We start from the raw sequence: 25,876 nt of genomic DNA, 5'->3' as shown, positions 1-25,876 counted from the left end.
TATCATTTCCCTAAATAAAATATGAGAAATTATATGCTGCCCGAGCATGAAGTCTTAAATAAATGAGCTGCCATTGGTTCAAATAAAAAATACCTAAGAAAACCCAGATAATAAGAAAGTATAAAAATACTTCTATTTCATAGTAAATGACTAAAACACCTCTATCTCATTGAAAATTAAACACCATTATCTCATTGAAAAATGCCTAAATACCCTTGTCTCGTAGAAAATAACAAACCTACCTCTTAATAGTAGAAAGGGTTCAGGTTTGGGTCGGGTTCGGGTTGATTGACCCAACCCGACTCAACCCGAATTGGGAAATCGGGTCGAGTGGTTCCGGTTGACGTTTTAGAGTCTCGAGTTGGCTTCAACCCCTCCCGAATTGCACCACTAAAAAACACCCTTGCCTGATGAAAATGACCAATCTGTGCCTAGTTTATAGAAATAACCATGTCTGATGGATAATTTTTTTTCTTTCCTAAATTAAAGCTCCCTCCAAGTAAAAATTGAATTGCGTTCTCGCGTAAAACGGTAGGAAAATTTAGAAATATTTTTCCTTTCGAGAAGCTTTTTCCAGAAAATTCCTGCATTCCAAACAGGGGGCTAAGCAAAGAAAAGATCAATCAGCTCACTGAAATGCAAAAATCATGGGGCACTCAGGTGTTATGGGCAAGGATTGAAAGACCAGAGTTTGCCAGATACAAGGAATAGAGAAAGTTGAGATAAAATACTAAAAATTGCTTTACAATAGAGTATGCATCTTAGCAAAACAATTCAAAGAAGACCAAAAAAATGTCCGAGAAATCAGGCAAATGGCTAGTGACACACTACAAAATAGGGGCACATAAAAGGAAGAAAAAGAATAACTCGTAATACCGCATGACCGCACAAATTTTTTACAGGGACCGCCAAAACAAAGAGCAAAAAAAAAAAAGGAAAAAAGAAGAAGAAAAGATCGGTAAAATCATGCTTCAAAATGCGAGTGCTCTGAGATTTCACTACCAAATTTGGAACATTTGATAGAAGTGAAAACAGAGCACAAACCTCTGAAAAAGCATGCGAACTTGGGTGTAAGTTTGTCTCTCTATACACGATCAATTGCAGGGCGGCCGATTAATCTGCACTGTTCAGGAAGCAAAGACGTGATTACTTGCCCATTGATTTTGAGTAGTTCGCCATCAACACCACACCCGGCATGAGTGTCTTTACCAGCCTTGAGCTTCACCGACTTTACCTGCACCATCAATGGGGATCTCAATCAAATAATGTGTTAAGAGTGATGAAACCAAACTATGCTTTATCTGCTATAGGAAACTTCGCTCTAGTTATCCACCAATGAATGTTGCAAATCATCTAAAGATGAACAGGATGGCAGTACTAATGTATATTTTCAAATGAAGCACGGAAGTTTCAATAAAAAGACTGTAAGTGATAGTAGATGGTTCAACTAGGGAAGTTCCAATAAAATAATAAGTGATAGTAGATAGTTCGACCACTGTTTAATAACTCCCCAAGTCGATCATGAATGCACCAGAGTCAAGTAGCATTTACTTTGGCCAAATTCTCACCCATTTACCCTAAGTCAATCAAAAGCTCATTTGACTTGCCCGAGTGAGAAGTTGAGTGTGCCAATCAATGACTTGCCCGAGTTGACTCTGTTTTACCTTGTCAGAGTGTTCAAACAGTGAGTTTAACAATCATTGCAATTGGATAAACTATGGGAGAAGGATTTAGCCATTACTGAAATTATTGATAGAAGAGAATTGGCATGAACAACAATGCCATGTTCAGCGAAACTCTCAAAAGTTCTGTATTCGGGTGCTTTGGATCAACATTTTCTTATCAATCTTCAGATTTTATCAATTATGTTAAAGGAAAATGTATCAAATATTAGTTTCAAAATATGAGTTTGCCCTTGAGAAAATACAAACACATCAAATATAATTTTTAAAATATGAGTTTTTCCTTGAGAAAATCCAAAAGGAACTCCAGCTGTAAGTTGGTCGGTCTCTCGGTTGGTTTGAAGCAAACTTTTTTCTATGCAAAAAGTAGAAAGCATGGTTGTTTGTCTACTATGAATTTCTTTTCCAAGCAAAATTTCTTGAAGTGTTATTAACCGTCACTTCTTAGTCAATGACGACCCCCCACTCCCAAGGAAGAGAAAGAAAGCAGCCATCACTACCATACCTTAACATATTCGACAAAGGGCAGTGAAAGGTGTCGACCACACTGCAGGCGCAACAGAAATCGCAATAACCTCAGCCGCCCACTTCCATGAACCAACAGTAAGTCCAAACTGTCATCATCATGCTCAGCCTTCGGTGCAACCACCTGAGAACTCAAACTCTGAACGGTCTTGCACGAATGGTTGCATACTAAAACACCAAGAAATTGCCCTTTTTTGACGACCCATTTCTCTTCATGCTTCTGAACGGGGTTCTCATCCTTAGTAACCCCAACTTCTATATCTTCAGCCGGCTCTGGAAGCTCAACGGGGTTCTCATCCACCCAGTGGGCCTCAGTATCCCACTTGGGTTCGGCATCCCAAATCGGACCTGGGTCGGACATTGTTGATGAAATGTCCTCCTTGTCATTCATTGCTGTGTTTCCCCAAGACGATCTATTATCATTTGTAGCTGTCAAGCCAGTCCAACCTTTATCTGTCCTTGACCTCGACCTGGTCCTCGGCCAGTTTGGGGTGGTTGACATAGGTAATTGAGGGTGAAGAACAACATCCGGTTCTTCCACCATATTTCCTCTTCCCGAGGATAGGCGTTTTGATTTCGGATCAAGACCTCGCACGTACTCCGATGGCTCGCTATTCGCATGTGTGCTGAAATTCGTGTCCAAATTTCCGGACATTCGACTTGGAGACATGATTGAGTCGATACTTGATAAACTCGAAGCTCTTGGAATCCCATCTGTGTTTGATTTCCTCATAATGTCGGGGTATAGATCCGACAAATAAAATGTTTCATTATCTGTTGCCATCTTTCCTTCAGGGTCTGATGTTGGCTTTGATACAGGGAGATATTCCACCTCAAAACTGTACTTTGGCAAGCATAAGAATTTGAGGACACCAGCCACCAAATAGCGAAGTGGACCAAAACGTTTCTGATAGTTCTCAGAAAGCTCCAGTACTGCTCAATAGAAAAATTAAAATTAAAATTAAAGCTTCTAATACTGATAGAAATCACTATCTTCAATATAATACATCAAATTAATATCAGTTGCAATGCAACACCTAGCTTTATATCATTCACTAATAAATGCAGTATAACCGTACACAATATTGCAAACATGTTTTTTTTAAATGGATAATGCAAACACGTTTATTCTTATTTCTCCTAAAAGTACATCAGAATTACAAAAAATCTAATCATGCCAAATACCTCACACACAAATATAAACTGTCATATCAATCCATTAGTGACCTTTTATTCGCGTCAACTCCAACTTAATCAAACTGTAATCAACACATCCATGGAAAACCTACTCATAATCCAAAAATATAATGTGTAACGTGAGGAAGTTTTAGGCTTTCAGTATTAACCAAATCATCCCACCAAACTAAGCACGTGGAATCATCACATAGTGAGATCATCAGCCCCAATGGCTGCATTCACATTTGACTCAGCTTCACCAGAAAATGAATTAACTAGGCCAAATGTTTTGAGTTACAGTTAGACACCGCATGTAGTCAACATAAATGTGTAAGCCAACATGAAATATGAGAACCAATACTATAATTACAATCAAGCAAACCTCAACAAGCACTCCTTTTGGAATCCAGTAAACCAAATAAATATGTATAAAGGAAAAGTGAGCTTCTAGGAAAGGAAAACAATATACTAAAGGCTGGTCAAATGTTCACTGAATTCTTAGATAGAATTGCCATACGGAAGCCATGTTACTGATGCAGAAAAACAAATATTCTCCTGTTTTAAGTGATATGAATCATCAATTATCGGATGGTAACAGGCCAATTGAACTATCAAGCTTTTTAGTAACAATGCTTCACCAATAGGTGTTGCAATAGTCATAGCATCAGAGCCTTACAAACCTTTCCAAGAAAAATGAATGGCTTAAATCACCAAATAGGTAACTTGTTTTTTATTTAAGAGCACCACAATGGAAACCTTTAGATTCCCTTTATATTTGACTTCTACTTATTACCAACACTCAGTTTTGTACAATGTGGGACAGGATGAAAGAACTCAAAAGAGTTAGAATCAGGTCAAGAAGCATCTACTAACATGATGAACAAATAAAAATGAGTATTTTCAGAAATCTTGATTATTATACATGAAAGCATTTTTATTTTTTTTTAAAGTATATAGAACGTTGACTCCTTTAATGCCCGAGTCCACACACATTAAGAATTCCCAAAATTTGAAGACTCCAAGAATAATCAATAGCTTAGTGTTGTTTATGAGAGAGGTGTGTTTACTGGACTCACTGGTAGTGAAAAGATGTAATGGAAGCAAAAGGTCATTCTAAAGAGAGAGATGTGTTTACTGGACTCACTGGTAGTGAAAAGATGTAATGGACGCAAAAGGTCATTCTAAAATCTAAAGTCAAAGTCATGGTGGGTGAGAGATTCAAGAGTGGGAGTGGCACCTTGATAGAAAAATCCTACCACTAAGGCCTAAGCACCAACATACATGTATAAATATATGCAGTAAAAATATCAGCTGAAGTAAACACTTTTAAATACCACAGTACAGCAATGAACTGCAAACTCCATTAAAATCAATCGTGCATTCTTCCAGAGAAAGCATTGATAAACATGCGATAAATCATTACTATAACTCATTAGACCTTGCGGCCAATCCGCAGGTGGACTCAATGGCAGAATGACATGATAGGATGCCGTACGAGGAGACGCAAGCATCCTCCCTCATGATAATGTGCTCATAGCTCCATTGCTTATCACGAGTATCAAAAAATGTGTTCACATTCCCTTTTAATCCTTATACAGTTAAACAAAAATACAACTAATAAGGGAGTAGCATAATATGCCTCAAAACGATTTGTGATTTCTAATTCAGTAGCACGTGATTCTGGAATTGAAGTAAAATGCTTAACAGGAATAATCAAAGCAGTGGCAAAATCAAGTGATGAAAAGTATGGAAACTTGCCATCACTAACAAAACCAAAATATGAAACCGTCATTCCATACTGATAGCGAATAAGACCATTTTGAATCCATTCAACGGCAAAAACATCTGTAGCTGTGAGACCCCCCTGTGGCCAACAAAAAACACAAAAGCATAAAAAAGAATAGAAAACCCAAAGGCATAACAAAATTTCAAATCAGAGTGATGAACTGAACCAGCTTGGTACCATAAGTGCATTCACCAACTTAGACAATATTTAAATGAAAAGTTCATAACAAGAACTAATGTACACAATTCTTTTCACTGCTTGAAAAAAAAAATTCAAGGAAAAATAAAGGTAAATTGCATTTTTAATGGTTCATGACAATATACATATCTTTATTATTAAATTAACTAAAATTGTTGCCACGTAGAAAAAAATTAAAATTGTTGTAGGCAAGCCCAACTAAGAACAAAACCGGGAGTTGGTTGCTTCATTCTATCTTAAGCAATGACATTGCAAAGTTATAATCTTGAATTAAAAGAAGGATGCTCAAAATTCATCAATCTGTTGTAGTTACTTCTTTGAGTTAGCATTGATGATAAGCATATTATAGACAACTACATTTCACGAAAAGTGTTACATACTACGAGTTTACCCCGTATGCTCCAAGATTCATAAGAGATACATAAAATCATCCGACATAAATAATGGGCCTACGAAAAAAAATTAGATTCAAAATATTGTATATCTAGATAGAGCCCAAAAACGGGCACAATGAAGATCTACAATACAGTTAATCAAATGTAAAATAAAATATGAAAGCTAGCAGAAAAGATTTAAGTACAAATTCAATCACTTCCAGAGTAGGTTGCAGATCCATATCTGATACATAACATCAAAATCCACTATTTTTTTAAAGAAACAATAGCTTTAAGTAGTGGAAAAGAAGAAACCCCACAGTACTGGTTGGCAATTGCTGATACGAGCACCATGTAAATCAGTATGTAGAAAAAGATTTTTGAGAAGTAAACTCATGATATATGATATATGTTGTTCAAAATCATGACACAGACTCTGTCATGATGATTCAAAACTAAGTATCCGACATCCAATAAACATTTTCTATTCAAAGCAACATGTACCATATCACACACTCGCCCAAGGAAAAAACAGGTTGACTTGACTGAGTCAATGACTGGCCCACCAAGTTTTTGACTGAATCAGGCAAAGTTTAAATCTCAACAGAACCAAAACGGGGCTGAATCGATCGACTCAACACTTAACCCAATGTCTTTTAAAACAGATCTCAAAGATTAATGAAATTGAGGCTTGTGCCCTCATCAATCTTTGGATCTTTTGTAGCATCGTCATAGATAAACTTTCAAAGGACTGGCCCCTCTACAATGATTGCTAGGGTGACAAAGCATACTGCAGTCCATGTAAGAGAGGGACATAATATTGAGGAGATGCTAGAATAGACTATAGGCATTGCTGTGTCTTTTTTTAGTATTTCATACTTATTAAATGAAGCAAACAAAGTAGCAGATTCCTTATCAAATTACGGTGTATCAAGACAGATTTGATATTTTTATTTTTATTTTGAATAGTAAGACAGATTTGATAATTGATAATATTTGATATATTACCCTAGAGAGACAACATATCCAATAGTGTAAGGAATACTTATATCCTGTGTTGATGGATTCGGATTTACATGTCGGACTCGGGATCTGAGACGGATTTGAGGTGTTGGATTTGACAAACACAAAAAAGTAGGATTCGTGGATTCAGTAAATTTTGTAAAATAAAATTAATATCAAAAATTAAAAAATTAACTATATATATATAGAGGAAAGTGTTGGTGAGCTTAAGCGCCCCATCACATGGGTCCCACATTTTCTGTGGTGATCCAAACCATTCATTTGCAAGGCCCTATCATAGATAGGGTGTGTACCAAAAATCAGCTCCATAGGATTATCCTAACCCCTCCATTTGTGGAGGACAAAAATGGGCAGATTTGCGGACAAATATTGTCTGTCCATTTTGACCTCCACAAATGGATGGGTTAGGATGATCCTATGGAGCTGATTTTTGGTACACACCCCATCTATGTAAGGGCCTTTCAAATGAATGCTTTGGATCATCCTAACAAAGTAGGCCCCAATGTGATTGGGCGCTTAAGCTCACCATAAGTTTGGTGAGCTTAAGCTCAACAACATTTTCCTCATATATATATATATATATATATATATATATATATATATATATGTTCATCAAAAAATTGAGGGTGGAGTGTCGAGGCCTTGGAATTTTTATTACAAGAGTAGAAGAAGAAGGGGAAGTGGATCAATGTTCGAGGGTGGACGGTCAAGGTGCTAGTGTTTATATTAAGATAAGACATGTTGTGCTTTTGTAAAAAAATAAGAAAACATGTCTAAAGGGAAAATATACATGATTCACATTTTAAAAGAGGCTACGATGTGTTGGATTTGCCCCAATAAACAGGATTCACGCGGGACACAACTACAACAAGAATCCGGGAGTGTCATAGAAACAAGAATAATTGCTTATTTGCTGTCATGGAAAAGTAAAAAAGTAAAGTAAATAAATGTTGTTGAAGTGTATTGAAGGGTAGTTTAGTCATTATGTGTAGTTTGAGGGGTATTGTAGTCTTTGTGTTGCCCTACTTTGGGCCTATATATACATCATATTCATGGGAGCTCCTCAGTGGAGAGTCTCCACCCTCTCCATTCCTCTTCTTCTTCCTCTCTACCTTATCTCATCTCTAACAAATGTGAATGAACATAATATATATATATATATATATATATATATATATATATATATATATAGCAGAAGAGAAAATGAGAGAATTATTTGAATTTCTCCCAAAATTCTATGAGAATTACACATCACTTTTTTTGACTTTTTTTAACAAAGGCACCCATTCAACCCACATATTTTCAATCCTACCCCCTCCTTTATGCTTTTTAACAAAGGCACCCATTAAAGCCATATAATTTCAATCCTACCCCCCTCCTTTATGCTTTTTTAATTATGGAAACCTCTATAGATTGGAGGGCTAGGATCAGCCTATGGAAATGATTTTACGGGCACAACCTACCTATTGATGTTGTGTTCCATCACGTGTGTGTGTGTGTGTGTGTGTGTGTGTGTGTGTGTGTGTGTTGTGTTGTGTGTTCTCCTTGATATTTGCATTCCCTTTAAAATGTGTTGTATCAACATATTATAAACACACATACATTTCTTTACATAAAAATAAAAATAAGAACAATTGCTTATGCGCTGTCATGAAGAATTAAATAAATGTGAATGAATATGCTTAATGATTTGAGAGACAATAGCTTAGAAGCTAAAGAATGAGTACATCTCACAAGTTCAAAGAAATGGAGTTGCATTGCATTCTTATAACAGATATAGAGCAGAAACACTGTTTCGACAGTAAAAAAATGACTAAAATCATTCATGTCTCTACAAGTAATTCTGAACTACCTTCACAATGGCAATTGCAGCAGAAACAGGATCTCTAATGCCCAGAACTGTCCAAACAAGTGAATTATCGGAACCAGCGGGAATAATGCCAATTGGAATTGAAATCGCTTCTTTCTGGTTACTTCTACTAAGTAGACCATTCAGAACCTACAAAATCACGTAGATAACATACAACTTGTAACAAGTATTGAATTGAGTCAGTCACAGAATGATTCAGCACAATCAAGTCACTAAATATTAAAAGATCACTGGACAATTGTATCAACTATGAGAAATATTTTGGGATTCACGACACAAACAAAACAAAGATAACATGATTAATGACAATTACCAACATAGTGTTCAAATGAACAATGAATGATTGTTATACAAATTGGATTGTAATCAACCACCTCCTCGCTTTTAATGAATTCTTTGAAATTCATATGTAGCTGTTTTAATAACGAATGCTCCTTTGATCATTTTCCTCATCCAAAAACAAACCATTTTCCTTCCTCTTCTCAACCCTAACCTCGTCGTGGACAACCTCTATGTGCATGCAGTTCCCATCTGCTGCAAAACAAATGACTCTCTTTTCTTGAGCAAGAACAGAAACTTTATGGAAGAGAGATGAGGAAGCCCATACAAACGGAACGAGCTGCTGTTCTCAAACAAAACAAAAAATAAAAAAAGGGATGCGAATACAGATATTACACATGTCTCAATATGAGCACGGACTTATTGACCTCTCCGGGCTAACAAGTCTGTAACCTCATTTGTGCTACTTCGGACTTATTGACCTCTCCGGGCTAACAGTCATCTCGCTTCATCTTGTCCTCATAAAGGATAAACCAGATACGGATGTTTTAGCTAAGCTGAGTGTGGATCATGAGAGTTTGGCTGGGAGGAATCACTTTTCTTGGTAATTTTGTCATTAGTTGGTGAGGTCGCTTTTGTCTTTTGAATTTGTTGTGTATGATGACCATCTTGGTCATCTTGCTTGTATCATTTTATTACTTTTAATGAAATCGTTATAGTTCAAAAGCAAAAGCCAAATTAAAAAGAGAGAGCTTTTATACAATTACCCTCCCACACCCTACCACTTCAAATGTTATTGTTTCTTATCCTCTCTGCCATTAACTATCTTCATCTTCTCTTTAATGTTGCGACCTTTCAGTCATACTATTAGATTCAGGTTTCGGCTAATGATGGAAGAAACCATGTCTTGTTTTCCCATGTGGTTATGATCGTGTACATCAATTGTATATATGTGCTAAATTCCTTGTAAATATCAATCTTTTTTATTCACTAAGAGCATAGCAAACAATGCAAGTGTGTATTACTCTTCTCACCTAACTTTAGGGAAAAGGAAAAAGAGAACAGAAAACTGTACTAAATTCCTAGTAAATATCAATCTTTTTTCTTCAAGAAGAGCATAACAAACAGTGCAACCACATATTACTCTTCACACCTAAATTTAGGGAAAAAGAAAAAGAAACCTTAACCAGATAGCGTGTCAGCTTGGGAAACAATCTGACATAAAAAAGAAAAGGCTAAACAGAAATGACACAAGAGTTTACTACTAGGAGAGATAAGATAACTAGGACTGAGAATATGACTAACCTCATTTACGATTCCATCACCCCCGACGCATATAATTCCTGTAAAAATATTAAAGAAAGATTACTGTAAGGATAACAAATTAGCAAAGAGAAACAAAAAGTATATATTTCGAATAAGTACTACCATCTGGGCATCTACTGAAGTCAACACTAGAAGCAAGGGTCCTTGCATGACCAGCAGATTCTGTTTTGACTACTTCCATCTTGAACCCTGCAAGCTGTTACCAGTTTGCAACACTAAAGTAAATATCAATATTAAAATGATTGCAAATCCTGTAAACAAAAAAAGTTTGTTTGCAAAGAATACACAGATTGAAACTCTTTTCCATTTCCATGAAAAAACAGATTGTGTGTGTGAAATCTCTCAGCATCCAATTACAGAAGTGTAAAGCCAGGTGATTCGTCCTATTATCAAAATTTGGTCGTGCAAATATTAGTCCACTACACACAGATATATATATATATATATATATATATATATATATATATATATGATAAAAATGTTTGTGCCCTCGAGCACATATAACCTTATATATGCGCTCGAGCGCCAAAAACAATGTGTGCCCACATTTTTGAAGTGATCCAAAGCATTCATTTGAAAGGCCCTTACATAGATAGGGTGTGTACCAAAAATCAGCTCCTAATTCCTATGGAACATCCCTAACCCATCCATTTGTGGAGGTAAAAATGGACAGATACTGTTTCTCTACAAATCTGTCCATTTAAAACTCCACAAATGGATGGGTTAGGGTGACCGATAGGAGCTGATTTTTGGTACACAACCTATGTTCTTTAGGCCGTTCAAATGAATGCTTTGGATCACTTAAAAATGTGGGCTCACACTGTTTTTGGTGCTCGAGTGCATATAAGCTTATATGCGCACAAACATCTCTCTCTCTCTCTCTCTCTCTCTCTCTCTCTCTCTCTCTCTCTCTCTCTCTCTCTCTCTCTCTCTCTCTCTGTGTGTGTGTATTTGCGTGTCCCTGCGTGAGTATACCACTTAGTAAGAGATAATGGTGTTTCATAAGACCAAGTTCATGTTTCTTAGTATAAATAGTTGAATTTATTTTTGTAATGGGTAGAAATTGTTGAAATTTGAGTGAAGTTAGATATAAAATGGTTCCAAGAGAAAAGTGTGACCCTGATTACCAGCACCTGATAAGAAGACTAAGTGGGTGAGTAGATATTGGAAAATTCCTAGCATTCTAATCGTTAGACGGTGCCTTTGCTATAAGAAACAGCAGGACGGAAGTGGGGGAGAATGAAAGAACCAGAGCTGGAGCAGAAAAAAGCACTAATAAACAGGGGGGGGGGGGGGGGAATAAGCCATTTATAGCCAGAAGGATCTAAGATTGCATGATCAGAAAGAATGGCAACCTATTCATGAAAAAAAGAGGGAAAACAATGATGGACATCAAACAACGGAATTCAAAAGGTTACGAACACCATATAAGGGTTCTTAACAAAAACTAATGAACAAACTCGGATAGTTCATCCGTGTAAGGATCTATGAATAATTTAAATGCCAGCACTTCATGTTGATTGATCTACAAAATTTTATGGAATATTCTCTTCTTTGTTGTATTGGATAGGTACAATTCTAGAACTTTTAATATGCATTCTTTCCTCGATAGATCCCATTTTCAGCAGCCAAATGATCACCGAGTTATCTGACTTCTTCAACGGATTGATTTTGTGACCATATGCCGACCCCAACTAGTTTGGGATAAAGGCTTAGTTGATTTGAGTCGAGTTGAATAGTATGCTATATGAAATTAATGGAGGCTGGACCAGAAAACAAGAAATAGATCCCAAAAGTAGTAGCCGCTATGGTGCAATTTTTCATATATGTTAAGGCACAAAATTCCTCTAGATAAAATGAAATTAAAAGAAAAGGCAGTTAAGTGAGGGGCCTTCATGAAAATCGCAAAGTGAGAAAGTAATGATTGGATTAACAGATGCATGCTCCTCCAATCATGGATATAGTTCATGATCCAGAGTGCAGTCACTAGGATATGCAGGCATGAGGAACAATTAAAAAGCAAATATCATTGAAGTGGACATCGCCAAAATGCAACAAACCTTAAATATCGGTTCCACTTTGCCTTGAAAAACTTTAGTCGAACGACCACGTCCAGAACGTGGATTTAGTATCACAAGCATTGTTGGTGGACTTTTACATTTGATACGTTGTTCAGGCAGAAAATCACTCACTACTATGTTAGGGCCTTGCTTTTTAGAAGATGCTAAGGGATGAGGTAAACAATTCACGAAGCACTGCTGATCTGCAAAGCCACTAACCCATTGAAGGGCTTCCTCTGAACCAGAAGCCAAAAAACGGAAGTCCTTTAGCCTTCTTTGAGGCTTCAAAAAACAAGAAAAGCCACATGATCTTCGTCTTATTGGGTACGAATGCACGGTAAAATATCTGACACCAGCATTGTATGACACCTGCCAAAGTCATAACGGGATAATGATGCCTGTTCAACTTAACAAGAAACAAGATAATCTATAAACCCAACTTCAAGAAACAAGTTACATTGGTCTTCTGCAAAGAACTTACGGAAATCACGTCCTCAAGATGTAGCATATGAGACCCCCAAATAAATGCTTTGCTTGTAAGTTTTGCATCAACCCCATCTTGGTTTTTAGTTTCAGTTAGGGTTTTCACATCAGTGCCTGTACTGGTGGTTCTCTTATCCAGAACCAGCTTACCAGAGAACACTTCATATCCTAATAAATCAGACTTCTCATCTCCTATGTCAATCCTGTGCTCATGTACCTTTATTTTTTCTGAATCTTCATTGGCAACATTGACCACATTTTTTCTTGAGGATTTTACCTTGCCACTTTTTTCTGGAAATACTGTTGGAGAGGTGTGCTGACCAGTTGCTATTTGAGAACATCTACTGCTCAAACTACGAGGAGGCTGTTGCGGCAACACTCTCAAGGAATTAACATTTTGGGGCTTCGGCATCTCTGTCTAACAGCCAAACCATCAAATGATGAGTAGTTGAGTACAAACCACAAAGGCTAAATCACAACATCAACCTCGTATAAGCTGTAAAGTAGATGGCTCCACAGGTCCGGAGAGAAAAATCCAGCATAATAGTAAAGCCTGTATAATACAAAAAAACTAGAATTAAAGATATCCAATATGTAAGCGCACAATTTCTTTTGGAATGCAATGGCAATTAGAGGAAAAACAATAAACGATAAGCTGAGAAATAAAAAACAACAGACACATATCGACAAAGACTATGATACTCAGGTACAGACTTGGACACGGATGGACATGAGAGCAGAGGTATGATCCGGCATTTTCGAAAATGTAGGACACGGATATGGATAATGGGTATCCCATCACATGACATAAGCATAAGACGTGTAATAATAAACTATCATAAAAGTTAACTAGATTTAACTTAAAAAATACAATTAATATTATATAGAAAATACAATTTATGATACTCGCATACTCGAAATTATAACTTCAAACGTGACACTAACAATCAAAATGAATGATGGTTAATTCGGAGAGAGAAATATGTTTGCAACATGATCACCATTTTGACCAACAAGTATTCATGAAATATCTGGTATGAGCATTGGTAATGTATCGTTGAGGACACAACACATTGGGCCTAGACAAGTATCGGGATATCATGACAGAGAGCTCTTTAACAAGTGCAAATTCTATTCCGCCATGTGCAGAAAGGACAGAACAGATAACCATCAAGATGTAGGAAACTCTTTTATTATATGCCTCCATCTAAAAGCAATTTCTTAGGCAAATTTATCCAAGAAACTGAGGAGTCTTCCCAATAAGATTTTGGCAAGAGGTAAACAGAGTTAAGTCCTCCAAAGGAGGAGGATAGACTTTAACAAGATTTGGTAGTCTCTCCAGTTATTAAGTTCTTATCATGCCATGATTAATGTTTTATTTAACCAGAATTAGTCATTAGCTTCTCACAGGCGTAGGGACTCTACTATAGATGCTTTGAAGGAGAGGATTCTGCCCGCTACATAGTGTGTTCCTTCTTCGGGTGAGAGGACTATACTATAGATCACTGACATTGGACATCTATATTGACTGAATCCACACCAAATACATATTAAGTTCTGTATTGTAAGTAATTCGAATCTACACAGAGGCAAGAACAGACAATGATGCAAAGAGATAAAAAGTCAGGAGCTAGAAGGAGAAATTGACCTGAGGCTGAAGATTTAACAGAAAGAACCTACTAGTACTCCCTGATAAACACGCTTATAAAAAGTAAGAAGTACAAGCCAAGAATAAAAAAGGAATCTAAAGTTACTGGAAGTAAAAATCAAAATGAAGTGCTAAAGAATAAGAATGCTGAGTAATATTATCTAAATTGCCCATAGTTTAAATAATAGTACTGCACAGCCAGCACGCTGTTGTTAGCTGGAAAGAATAACAACTATCCTTAGTTTCTAATAATATGAAAAGGGGATTGGTATATAGCAGCACAGAAACCTGCATATGTGATGCAAAATCAATAAACTAAAAAGTAAAAATCGTCAAAGTGGGGAGAAATAAATGTTGAATAATAGCCAGGAAAAAAAGTAATGGAAACATAAAAACAAAATAGAAAGAAAAAAGGAAACAGATAAACCACCACTTTCTGCTATTAACAGATCAAATACAAATTGCCTACCAATGCAATCTTAGTGTCATCAATTAATGACATGTGTTTTAACTTTACCTCAACAAGCTTCCTTCTACATATGCAACTGCTGAATATAGCAGCATCCAGAGAGCTGTTTTCAGCACACTCTCACTGAAATGGAAAGGAAAATTTGCAACAATATAGGATAGCAGCACCGTCGGATCGATTCATTATGGCAAAGGCTAGAATTGAATCCACCCAAATATGACTCATGGGATAGTCAACTGATGCAAATTCAAATTTTGCACTTGCCATTTAGGTGATTTAAGATTGGGCTTTTCACAATTCTTGGTAAAAACTAAAAAGGGCTTTTGACACTGAGCGATATTGATAAGATGCAGAGATGTACTGCTAAATCCTGGAATGTATTGGTCAAAAATCTCTGAAACCAGATCGGTCAAAACAAACAAGTAGAATCCCAACCCAGCCGAAAACACGCAAGTTAGGCCCTTTTTATCGCAATATCGCATTGAACTCAAGCTAAACAGAAAAAACTCAAACATGCCATACAGGTAACAAGTTTTGATAAGGTTTGACATTCTATATTAAGCATCAATATTATAAATGGCTTTTAAATAATCTTAAATCACATTTTCAATGGCATTTCAAACACAAACCTAGGCTGTCAGTTCAAGCATTAGGCATCCTTCGCTCAATTACACACACAACTACTCAAGCATGTGTCAAGTATACTTAGGGACTAGGCAAAATCTGCCATGGATCTGCCTGCATAAGACACAACCAAAAGTGTGAGATGCCACATGTTTGCGTCATTCTCACGGGTAAAAAGACGTAGATACGTCTCTCTCTCTCTCTCTCTCTCTCTCTCTCTCTCTCTCTCTCTCTCTCTCTCTCTCTCTCTCTCTCTCTCCCTCTCCCTCTCCCTCTCCCTCTCCCTCTCCCTCTCTCTCTCTCTCTCTCTCTCTCTCGCCTCGGATCCAACGTCTCAAACACAAACAAAGACATTTCGATGGGCTCTAACAAGGGCAAAATCATATCCTGTGTACTTGGCCCTCTCTTTTTTGTCTTTCCTAGCAATCCTCAAGGATTTCCCTTAACAATCTAGGGTCTTCCTTTGATAGGCTATCTTGGCCTTCTCTTTTTTGTCTTCCCTCTATCGCTAAGATTTTCCATAACACTCTAGGGTCTTCAGGATCATATCCTGCAGCTGTTGTACATCCTTTCCAATGGTATGATATCTGGCGGTTCTGTAGAGAGTGTGATTGGTTGAAACCCAGGATGGAATTTGTAGAATGCTTCTTTCAATTTCTCAACACGTAATACAGGATTTCCAATCGTGATGTGGTCTTTGTATTGGGCCAATGGTATACATTCTTTTTGTGGAAAGAAATTATTCCCTAGTATGAGGTCTACAAAATACCGAACAAAGAGGTATTAATTAATTGTATCCAGAATGCTCAATTCTTTTCAAAGTTTGACTGCAAGTCAGGCTATTGGCAAATCAAAATGGATGAAAAAAGCATCCCTTACACAATATTTAGTGATTCATAAGAGCATTATGAATGGTTAGTAATGCCATTTGGGTTGTGCAATGCTCCACAAATATTTCGAAGGCGGATGGATAATATATTCAGAAGCCATATAGACTATTGTCTAATATACATAGATGATGTCCTATTGTACTCTGAAAAAAGAGAAGAACACAGAAAGCACCTAATACTGGTCAATGAGGAATTTCAAAAAATGTAGTCGTCCTATGACTCCTATCCAAAAAGAATGCGGTATTAAAACAACCTAATATCGAGTTCCTAGGATTAACCATAAATCAGGGAAAAATAAGTCTCCAACCAACCACCGGGACATCTTAGGAAATGCCTGTTATCAGGCACCGGTCCTGCGGTCGACCGTGCCTGCGGATCTGGCTTTTCTCCCCGGATCGCAAATTCTTACCCTTTTACGTTATTTTTCAATTAAAACTCGAATATTATATTTTGGTTAATTATCAAAACACCCTAAAATCTAAAACTTTAATCCTCCAAGGTTCTCTCATATCAAATAGAGTAATTAATACGGATTCGCCGGAAATTTTTGTGATTGAAAGGAACCCCACGAACCCAACATCTTACCGAAATCTCCTCGGACATCGGCCCTTGACGAACACATGATATGGAACGTAAATACCCATAATCAGTTTTGAAATCTATTTAAAACAACTTTCTATTGCTTAGAGTAAAGATTAATGAACCCTCTTACCTTGAAGATCTATTTCTCCACGCAAGGTTCCTCCTTCAACAAAAATTCCCTCTTCTAGGGTTTCTCCTTCCACCCTCTCTCTCTCTCAAGGGTTTTCTCTGGAGAAAAAGTAATGAGTTATGGGAACAAGTGAGTTTTTATAGCTGTTTACCCTAGATTAGAGCGAATTAACTTAATTGCCCCCTAGAAATTATTAAATATCCCGACTACGCCCAATTAGGGCTAATGGAAAAAAAAGAAATCCCGAGAGCTAGGGCGTTTCAGATGCAGGTACATTAATATGGGATTTGATAGGGACCATCGCAGAAGGCATTTCGTGGGCAAGGTGTTGCATGATAGAGCAGCCACCTCAAATGAATTACATGAATAAGAAAAAAACTATTGAAAGTAAGCCTATGTGGCTGCTCTCTCATGCAACATCTGGCCAATGAAATGCCTTCTGCGATGATCCCTGGCAAATCCTCATTAATATATAACTAAACATGAGAAAAGTACTTTTATTGATGAGATGAAAGGGATATTGGTAGTGGAAGACAATTCTTCAAATGTAATCCCATTTGTAAATAAGATTAACTTAAAAAATCTTGCTTCCAAATATGGACCAGCTTTGGCAGCATTCAAAGAGGCCCTAACTCTGCAGCTTTCATTTCCACATCAAAGAAAGGAAACTCCAGCAAGACTTCATCCCTACTGAGAGACAAGGCAAATTCCCAACAATCCAAGGGCAAGGCCACAATTCAAATTTTTGAAGCTCCTTAAAATATCAAATGATAGCTCCAATACAATACTTAGACCTGTAAATAATGATCTAATGAAGAGGTTTATTTCTGCTCCAGGCCATTGCAATCTAATGTAAGAAAGTGGTAGTATGATCTCCCGTTGCAAACCAACTCACCCTGAAATCCAAAACTTTCTTCTAGGTATAGACATTCATGCCCAAGTTTGATTCATTACTTAGAGGCACAAGAATAAGGGTTGCGCATTACTCCTAACCCTCGACACTTTGAAAGTAGTTCCAATTTGGCTCAAAGCATTCCTTTCTTTGAATTACCAAAAACCTCTTCACCCCAGGTGGTGAAATAATTAGGCAGCACAGGGAGAATAGTTGTGTCATCCCTTATACTTACAGGTAAATGGGAGAGTTAGGGCCGCATCTTAAAAGAAGAATATATATATATATATATAAGCTCAAGCTCAGATAGAATTTCTGAGCTAGAGTTTTTAAATAGTGTGTTGTTTGGGTTATATTAGATATTGATTCTATAGGACCTAACATAGATAGGGTGTCGCTAAGAAATCATCTCCATAGGATCATCGTAAGTGTTGATTTGTGGAGGTTTAAAATGGACGTCTACAAAATGGTCCATTTTGTGCCTCTACAGATCGAACAGTTAGGATGATCCTATGAGGATGGTTTGTTCGAAACAACCTATCTATGTGAGGTTCTATGGAATTAATGGGTTGGATTAGTCAAACAACATAGGAGATGCCCTATATAAAAACTCTACCTCAGATTTCCTATTTGAACTTGAGCTCAGATGCCCTATGTCTGTCTTTCACTGCACTCAATGGATGGAAAGAGTTGTGAATCCCAGTTTGTGCAATTATTCCAGTTGATTTGAATGTAAGAGGTTATGAGCATTTATGGGCTAATGGTGAAGCTGAGGTATTTTTGAAACAAAACTATCCAGTGTTTAAAAACGCAAATGCAGGTCAAAATGCGACCAAGAAAAATCCTTGTCGACTCGGTGCGGACGCGGCCAAGAACGCAGTTGATGCAGCTGACGCAGCTGGGTACTCGGTAGACGTGATCATGAGTCAAAGGAGTTTTTACTGACTCTATAGGGCAAAACAAGGAACGCAATGACAAAATGCGGAATGCGGTGACAAAAGGTGGAACACGATGAGAGAGCATGGAATGCGGCCAAGGGAACGGGGAGTCGACTCGAGGGAGTCCTCGATGACACGGGCGACTTTTAAAAGTATGATGCTATCCATCCCGAATCTTCATTGCTTCATTTCACCACCCGATACAAGTCCCCGCCCATTACCATTTGTTACGTTAATAGAAGCTCTCCATTTTCTTACACTGGAAACTTGTTAATATCCTCTTTGATTTCTCATACCAGTAGCCATCTCTAAACAGCTACTATTTCTTCCACAAGACCAGATTATTTCCACTTTCCATGATACTAAAAGCTTTAAAAAATTTAAATTTCAGATGAACTATCAAAGGTACATTTGTTCCCTACGTCCGCAACAATTGGATTGACGTCTCAAATTCAAAACCACATCACACAAACAGAATATTTCATTTATAAATCAAATGATAGAAAATACAATTTAAGACTGTTTGATTAAGTCCAGCGTTATATTAACAAACAAATAATTCAGCTAATAAAACCACATCACACAAACAAATAACAACAATCTGAGAAACATGAGATGAAGATAAAAAAAAATGAAGTTATGAAAGACAAAGAGCATGGAAAGAAAGAATTTAGAACAAAATCAAAGGTATTAACTTTAAATTGAACTAATAACAATTCCATCAACAACGATCAATCCAGATCTCGTGTAACCGTAACAAAAACAACATAAAATAAGCTAATTATCTCAGTAACAACTTGAATTGAACAACGAATAAAATAGAAAACACGAGAGAAAAAATCGGAATTCTGAACAATTCACAAATCAAAAAAAAAAATTGGAAAATGAAAATCAGCAAAGAAGAAAACAAACCTGAGAACGCTGATCCGATCCTTTTTCTAGCTCATCAATTTTGCAAAACGGAAAATCCGGATCGCCTTGAGAACAAAAAACCCTAGGTTTGATAGAGGAAAATGGACAGAGAGAAAAAAAAAATGGAAAAGCCAAAAGGCATGAGAAATGGATTATTTGTGCTTTTCTCCGTTTCCCTCTTTTTCAATAATCTATTTTTTTTTTAGAGAGAGAGATTGAAGTGTAAATTTTGAAATTGATTTCTGGGATGGGATTTATTTGGTAATAAATTACAGTCTGTCCAGTTCGTCCGACACGATTTATGACTCGAGCTTGAGATAAATGATGATTTAGTTCGGGAGATGATAAATTCGCACCCCCAGTAGGATAATTCGGACGCCTGTCAACGTGAATTGTGGAAGACTTTAACGTTTTTTACGTCAAATCACGTTACAAGTAGTGCGAATAATCCTACATGGGGTGCGAATTTATCGACATGTTCTACATTGGTTTTATTCAAAAAAAAAGTTCCACGAGGGTGGATCCGGGGCATCTCTACCGTCCATGCTGCCATTTGTAAGTCAATCGAAGCAGTCAGAATTTTTCTGCCTCACTATTGGCCGAGTGTTCAATACATAGTCCACGTTGAAAGAAATCGCAAGGATTTGTTACACCAAACGTTAGAAGACTCATTTTACAAGGAAAATTCTTTCCTTTAAACTTTTGACTCCAGCACCAAACAACCCTATTGATCGTGGGATGGATGATCCAAGGTCCCGGATAGATCGATAAAAAATCTGACAATATTGGCCGTTGATCCCCATGATATTTCGAGATGCACCTACATCATACCCCTTCTTGAAAAGAACTCAACCACTAATTTAGATGAAGGGTGATGTTGGCATGGGGATTCCAGATTATAAAGGCCGACTTTGCTCCGAATTCGAACTGGGAGCCTTTCCAATGAAGTAGATATTTCCACCAAGTAATTACTCTGGCTTGCGTGGGCAGGCAATGGAATTTATTTTGGTTGCAAAGTTCACCCTTGATATGCTCATTGAAACGTGGTGGCGAAGAAAGAAGTACAAATGAGTGAATCAAGAGTTTGATAGGAATCAAGAGTTTTGAAATCATCGAGGTAGGGTGAATCTTCGTTCAACTTCGTAGTGGGATCTTCTTCATGAGTTATCACTAGGGGTAGACATGGTTCGGTTCGGTTCGGTTAAGGGGTATATCCAGAAACGAACCATAAATAATCGGTTCTCATAAATTGGAACCAGAACCGAACCATTTATCTTTGGAACCGAGCCCAACCAGAACTAAACCTGATCGGTTCGGTTTAGTTCGGTTCTAGGTTTACCCAACCTTTGACCAAATGGAGATATTTGCCTAATCTTACATTTTTCCTAATCTTCTCAATATAGAAAATTTTCATGTGGTTTCCTTGTCCATGAAGTACAAACAGTTATATTGTTTTTCTATCAAATATTCATCATTGCTTCCACATCAAATTGGCATAAGAGCCTTTATAATCTATGATTCTAGCAGGATTTATCATGGTTGGCCGTGGGAGAAGATCGAATCGAGATCATGTTTTGGTACATTTGGAGGGTGCAAATTATCCAGGGTTCATGGGAATGGAGGGTGATTTTATCCGTTAGGGGCGCATCACGCTCGGTTCTCGGTTCCAAGAACGCAAACCCAGAACCGAACCATATATAATCGGTTCCCAAAAATCTGAACCAGAACCGAACCATTTAAAATTGGAACCGAACCGAATCGAACCAAAGTGACCAGTTTGGTTCGGCTCCTCGGGTTGGACTCAAACCATGACCGCCCCTAGTTATCACATTTCTAATAGACTCATCATCAGCATCTTCATCAATTTTTCTTCTTCCTGTGAAACTACCAGTTAGTCCAAAAGCTTAAGCTTTTGGAGAAAGGCATTATTAATCTTTTATACTTTAACACTCCCCCTCACGTGTGGCCCCTCTTTCTTTGGGTTGGCCTACATATGGCACATGCGGCCCCTCTTTTGGGTTTGGCCGTTGCATGTGGATTTTTGCTATCAATGAGGTTTGAACTCAGGACCTTTGCTTTGATACCATGTGAAACTACCAGTTACTCCAAAAGTTAAGCTTTTGGAGAAAGGCGTTATTAATCTTTTATACTAACACTTCCTAGAGGGAATCATCAAGGAGATATACTTATGGCCTCTTCAGATATTTCTCGTCAGATTGGTTGGCGCCTGCACTTGAATTGTCCATAGAGCTCGCCGTGGAGGAACAAAAGAGTATGTATGGCTAGCTTTCTCTTTACGTACCCATTTAGCTCGGAGCCTTTGGAAAGCTTTCAGCGCAAATGCTTTAAAAAATTGAACACGAATTTTCTCCCAATGCGCTTTGCTAAAGAGTTCTCAAGATTGTTCCGTCTGTTCCCACCAATTTCAGGCGGTATCTATGATGCACGTGATTATCTCTTCTTTATTTAAATCTTCTTCTTCAACGTACTCCTTGATGGCATCGATCCAGTCAAGGCACTCGTCTTCATCTTCGCCATAGAAGAAGGATATGTTGGATCGGGAGATGTGATAACATTCGGCTCTACGCGTCATCTTTCTTCTTCCACGATTACAAGAGAGATATGACCACTTGTTCCATATGCATGTTTTGATACGAAATGGCGGGGAAGGTTAAGTGTACGCAATAACAAAGAGAGCTTTATGAATCAAAGTAATTAGTTCAGTGTTCCAAAGGTTATTAAAGGATGGGTGTTAATGTTGAAAGTCATCACCAACCATGTGCCAAGCTGTAGAGCAGCATGCTTTACCACGTCATCTAAAGTTCGTTGAATAAAGAATCAGATTTTATCTCTGTTTCTGTTGCTATTTCCATGGAGAGTTTATCTTCACTTTATGATTTGTTTGTTTCTATTTTTATGGAGTCGGTTTAGGTTGTTTGTTATTTCCAAGAAAGTGTTGTAAATCGTGGGACTACTATAGTCTATAAATGCAGACCTTTGTATAAAGAGAAGTATGCAAAATGCAATATATTGAATCAATTCTATTTTTGCATTCAATAAAATTGTGTCAGTTTCTTCAATTGGTATCAGAGCGTTGAGACTCTCGGAAAAAGGAGTTACTTCAGAAAGAAGAGGATTTGTGTTGTTTGTATGCTTGAAAAATATGGATCTCATTAATTCTGTAGGAGGGATCGAGAAGCTGAATAACTCCAACTATGACTACTGGAAGTCCTGTCTGGAGTCGTATCTCCAGGGACAAGATCTGTGGGAGGTCGTCAGTGGGACTTATGTCAACCCTCCAACCAATGCATCCGATGCTCAGGATGCCCTAAGAAAATGGAAGATCAAAGCAGGAAAAGCAATGTTTGTGCTAAAGGCCACGATTCAAAAAGATATGATAGATCATATCCGTGAGGCCAAGACTCCGAAGGAGGCGTGGGATTCGTTTGTTACTTTGTTTGCCAAATCAAACGATGCAAGATTACAGATGCTCGAGAATGAGATCGGATCAATCTCTCAAGATAACATGACAATTTCCCAATACTTTATGAAAGTGAAGGGAATTTGTAATGAGATCACTCAGCTTGATGTCGAATCCAATATTACTAATGCACGCAAACGATGAATAATTATTCGTGGCCTGAAACCAGAATACAACGGCTTTATCACAGCTATCCAAGGATGGCCTGTTCAGCCGTCGTTGCTCGAATTGGAGAGTTTGTTGGCAAATCAAGAAAGCCTTGCTAAGCAGATAGCAGGAATGTCTCTAAAGGCAAATGAAGAAGTTTTGTTTACTGGGAAAGGGTACAAACAGAAATCAAGAACATGGCAAGGGAGTTCTCAAGGAAGGGAAGCTTCCAAGAATGATGAATCAGAGAAACAATCTCAAGGATGGAATTCAAAGAAGACGTGGGCTTGCTATAATTGTGGCAAGCCTGGACACTTAGCCAGGGACTGTCGTGCACCAAAGAAAAAATCTGAAGAAGGTAACTCTGCTAACTCTTGTGGTGTTCAACAGATTGTGGACAGCGAGGATGACTGGAGTGCTCTCGTTTCAATTGTTGAGAATCAGACATTGATGCCAGAAGAAGGCAGAGCTAAGATGGCTCTTACTGCCAAAACGGTGGAAGCAGACCAACCCAACTATGCAAAGGATTGGATAGTAGACTCGAGATGCTCAAACCACATGATGGGAGATGAGGACAAGTTTATCACAAAAGCTGAGTACACGGGAAAAAGAATGGTAGTGACTGCCAATAATGCCAAATTACCGATTGCTCATATAGGAGATGCTGCTTACAATCCAAAGTGTAGTAGTGAGAGCATCCTGCTCAAAGATGTTTTCCATGTCCCAAGTATGAAAAAGAACCTGATGTCTGTGTCTCAAATAACAAACTCAGGTAACTTTGTCTTATTTGGTCCAGATAATGTGAAAATATACAAAGAGCTACAAATATCTGGAACGCCTTGCATGGAAGGAAGACGAGAAGACTCAATATATGTGATGTCTGCACAAGAAGCATATGTTAGCATACTCGGAAAAATGATACTGTAGATCTGTGGCATTATCGTCTTGCCCATGTTGGGTACATGAAGTTGAAAGCCATGATGAAGAAGCAACTGGTCAAAGGGCTTCCTGAACTCGAGGTTCGTCCTGACATAATATGTTCTGGGTGTCAATACGGGAAGGCTCATTAGCTACCATACACCAAGTCCACATTTCAAGCAAAAGAGCCTCTTGAACTAGTGCACTCGGATGTCTTTGGCAAAGTGCAAGTACCATCCATTGGAGAAAAGAGGTACATGCTTACTTTTATAGATGATTTTTCAAGATATGTTTGGATATATTTTTTGAAAGACAAATTTGAAGTATTTAAAAAATTTGTGGAGTTTCATAAGAAGGTAGAAAATGAACTTGGATACAAGCTCAAATGCTTGAGATCCGACAATGGTGGTGAATTTTCATCAAAGGAGTTTACATTATATATGCAAGAACATGGGATACGCAGACAGTTCACGTGTCCCCACACACCCCAACAAAATGGGGTAGCAAAACGGAAGAATAGGCACTTAACTGAAGCATGTAGAAGTATGATGCACGCCAAAAATGTTCCAACTAAGTTTTGGGCAGAATGTATGGACACAGCAGCATATGTCATTAATCGTCTTCCTCAAAAAAGGCTCAACTTTATCTCTCCTATGGAAAAGTTGTTCGGAATTCAACCCAATGTAAGTCATTTACGTGTATTTGGATAAGTTTGTTATGTTTTTGTGCCTGACTATTTACGCAGTAAATTTGAGAAGAAAGCTCTCCGATGTATTTTGACCGGATATGATTAAAAAAGGAAGGGTTGGAGATGCATAGATCCAATTACAGAACGTGTCCATGTCTCAAGAAATGTAGTATTTGATGAAGCCTCTTCATGGTGGTCAGGAGACCATGCAATTCTTCCTGACACTAAAGAGCTCGAAGCAGAATTGCAAGAAAAGATGAGTTCAAGTGTTATGCCTGGACCAATAAGTGAAGAATCAGTTGAATCGTGTGAAGAGGAGACACAAAATGAGGTAAATCAAGAAATTAGTCCTTCTAACCCATGGCATTTCGATTTGCATCAAGAAGGAACTGCAGAAGAAGAGAGACCATCTCAGTTGAATGAACCAGAAATTGATGAAGACAGTGCAAAACCTAGAAGGTCAGATCGTGTTCCAAAGCCTAATCCAAGATACGCTAAGCTGTCCTAACCGTAGCTTGGATTGCCACAGCAGTTGATAAAGTTCAGATCAGTGAACCAGCCTCATTTGAAGAAGCTCAAGGAATAGAAGAATGGGAAAAGGCTATGGCTGAAGAAATCCAGGCCCTCAAGGAAAATGAAACTTGGGATCTTGTACCTAGACCAAGTGGAATAAAACCCATCTCATGTAAGTGGGTGTACAAAGTCAAGGTGAGAGCAAATGGATCAATTGAGAGGTATAAAGCTCGACTTGTAGCTCGAGGCTTTTCTCAACAGT

The 25,876-nt window shown here is 37.8% G+C and overlaps 2 protein-coding genes and 1 long non-coding RNA gene across 3 annotated transcripts; 2 read left to right on the top strand and 1 right to left on the bottom strand.

The window, feature by feature from the left end:
- Positions 1-699: 699 nt before the first annotated feature.
- Positions 700-20,076, bottom strand: LOC143875686 (sphingoid long-chain bases kinase 1-like). Its single transcript, XM_077377291.1, has 9 exons — positions 19,868-20,076; positions 12,781-13,335; positions 12,300-12,668; positions 10,342-10,435; positions 10,219-10,256; positions 8,617-8,763; positions 5,142-5,247; positions 2,188-3,140; positions 700-1,234 (listed from the first exon to the last, which is right to left on the bottom strand). Exons 2-9 carry the CDS (start codon positions 13,192-13,194, stop codon positions 1,085-1,087), a joined length of 2,271 nt encoding a protein of 756 aa, XP_077233406.1. The 5' UTR covers positions 13,195-13,335; positions 19,868-20,076; the 3' UTR covers positions 700-1,084.
- A 2,954-nt stretch (positions 20,077-23,030) lies between these two features.
- Positions 23,031-23,492, top strand: LOC143892353 (uncharacterized). Its single transcript, XM_077396906.1, has one exon. The coding sequence runs from the start codon at positions 23,031-23,033 to the stop codon at positions 23,490-23,492; it is 462 nt and encodes a 153-aa protein (XP_077253021.1).
- A 917-nt stretch (positions 23,493-24,409) lies between these two features.
- LOC143885551 (uncharacterized) lies at positions 24,410-25,143 on the top strand. Its single transcript, XR_013253464.1, has 2 exons — positions 24,410-24,666; positions 24,861-25,143. It is a non-coding gene; the product is annotated as an uncharacterized LOC143885551 (long non-coding RNA).
- Positions 25,144-25,876: the final 733 nt, after the last annotated feature.

The sequence above is a fragment of the Tasmannia lanceolata genome, unplaced genomic scaffold (assembly GCF_043159265.1).
Source record: "Tasmannia lanceolata isolate RefF3 unplaced genomic scaffold, GAP_Taslan_0.1 ptg000002l, whole genome shotgun sequence".
In the NCBI taxonomy this organism is placed as follows: Eukaryota; Viridiplantae; Streptophyta; class Magnoliopsida; order Canellales; family Winteraceae; genus Tasmannia; species Tasmannia lanceolata.
The sequence above is the reverse complement of the archived record's forward strand: the minus strand, read 5'-3'. Positions and strand labels throughout refer to the sequence as shown.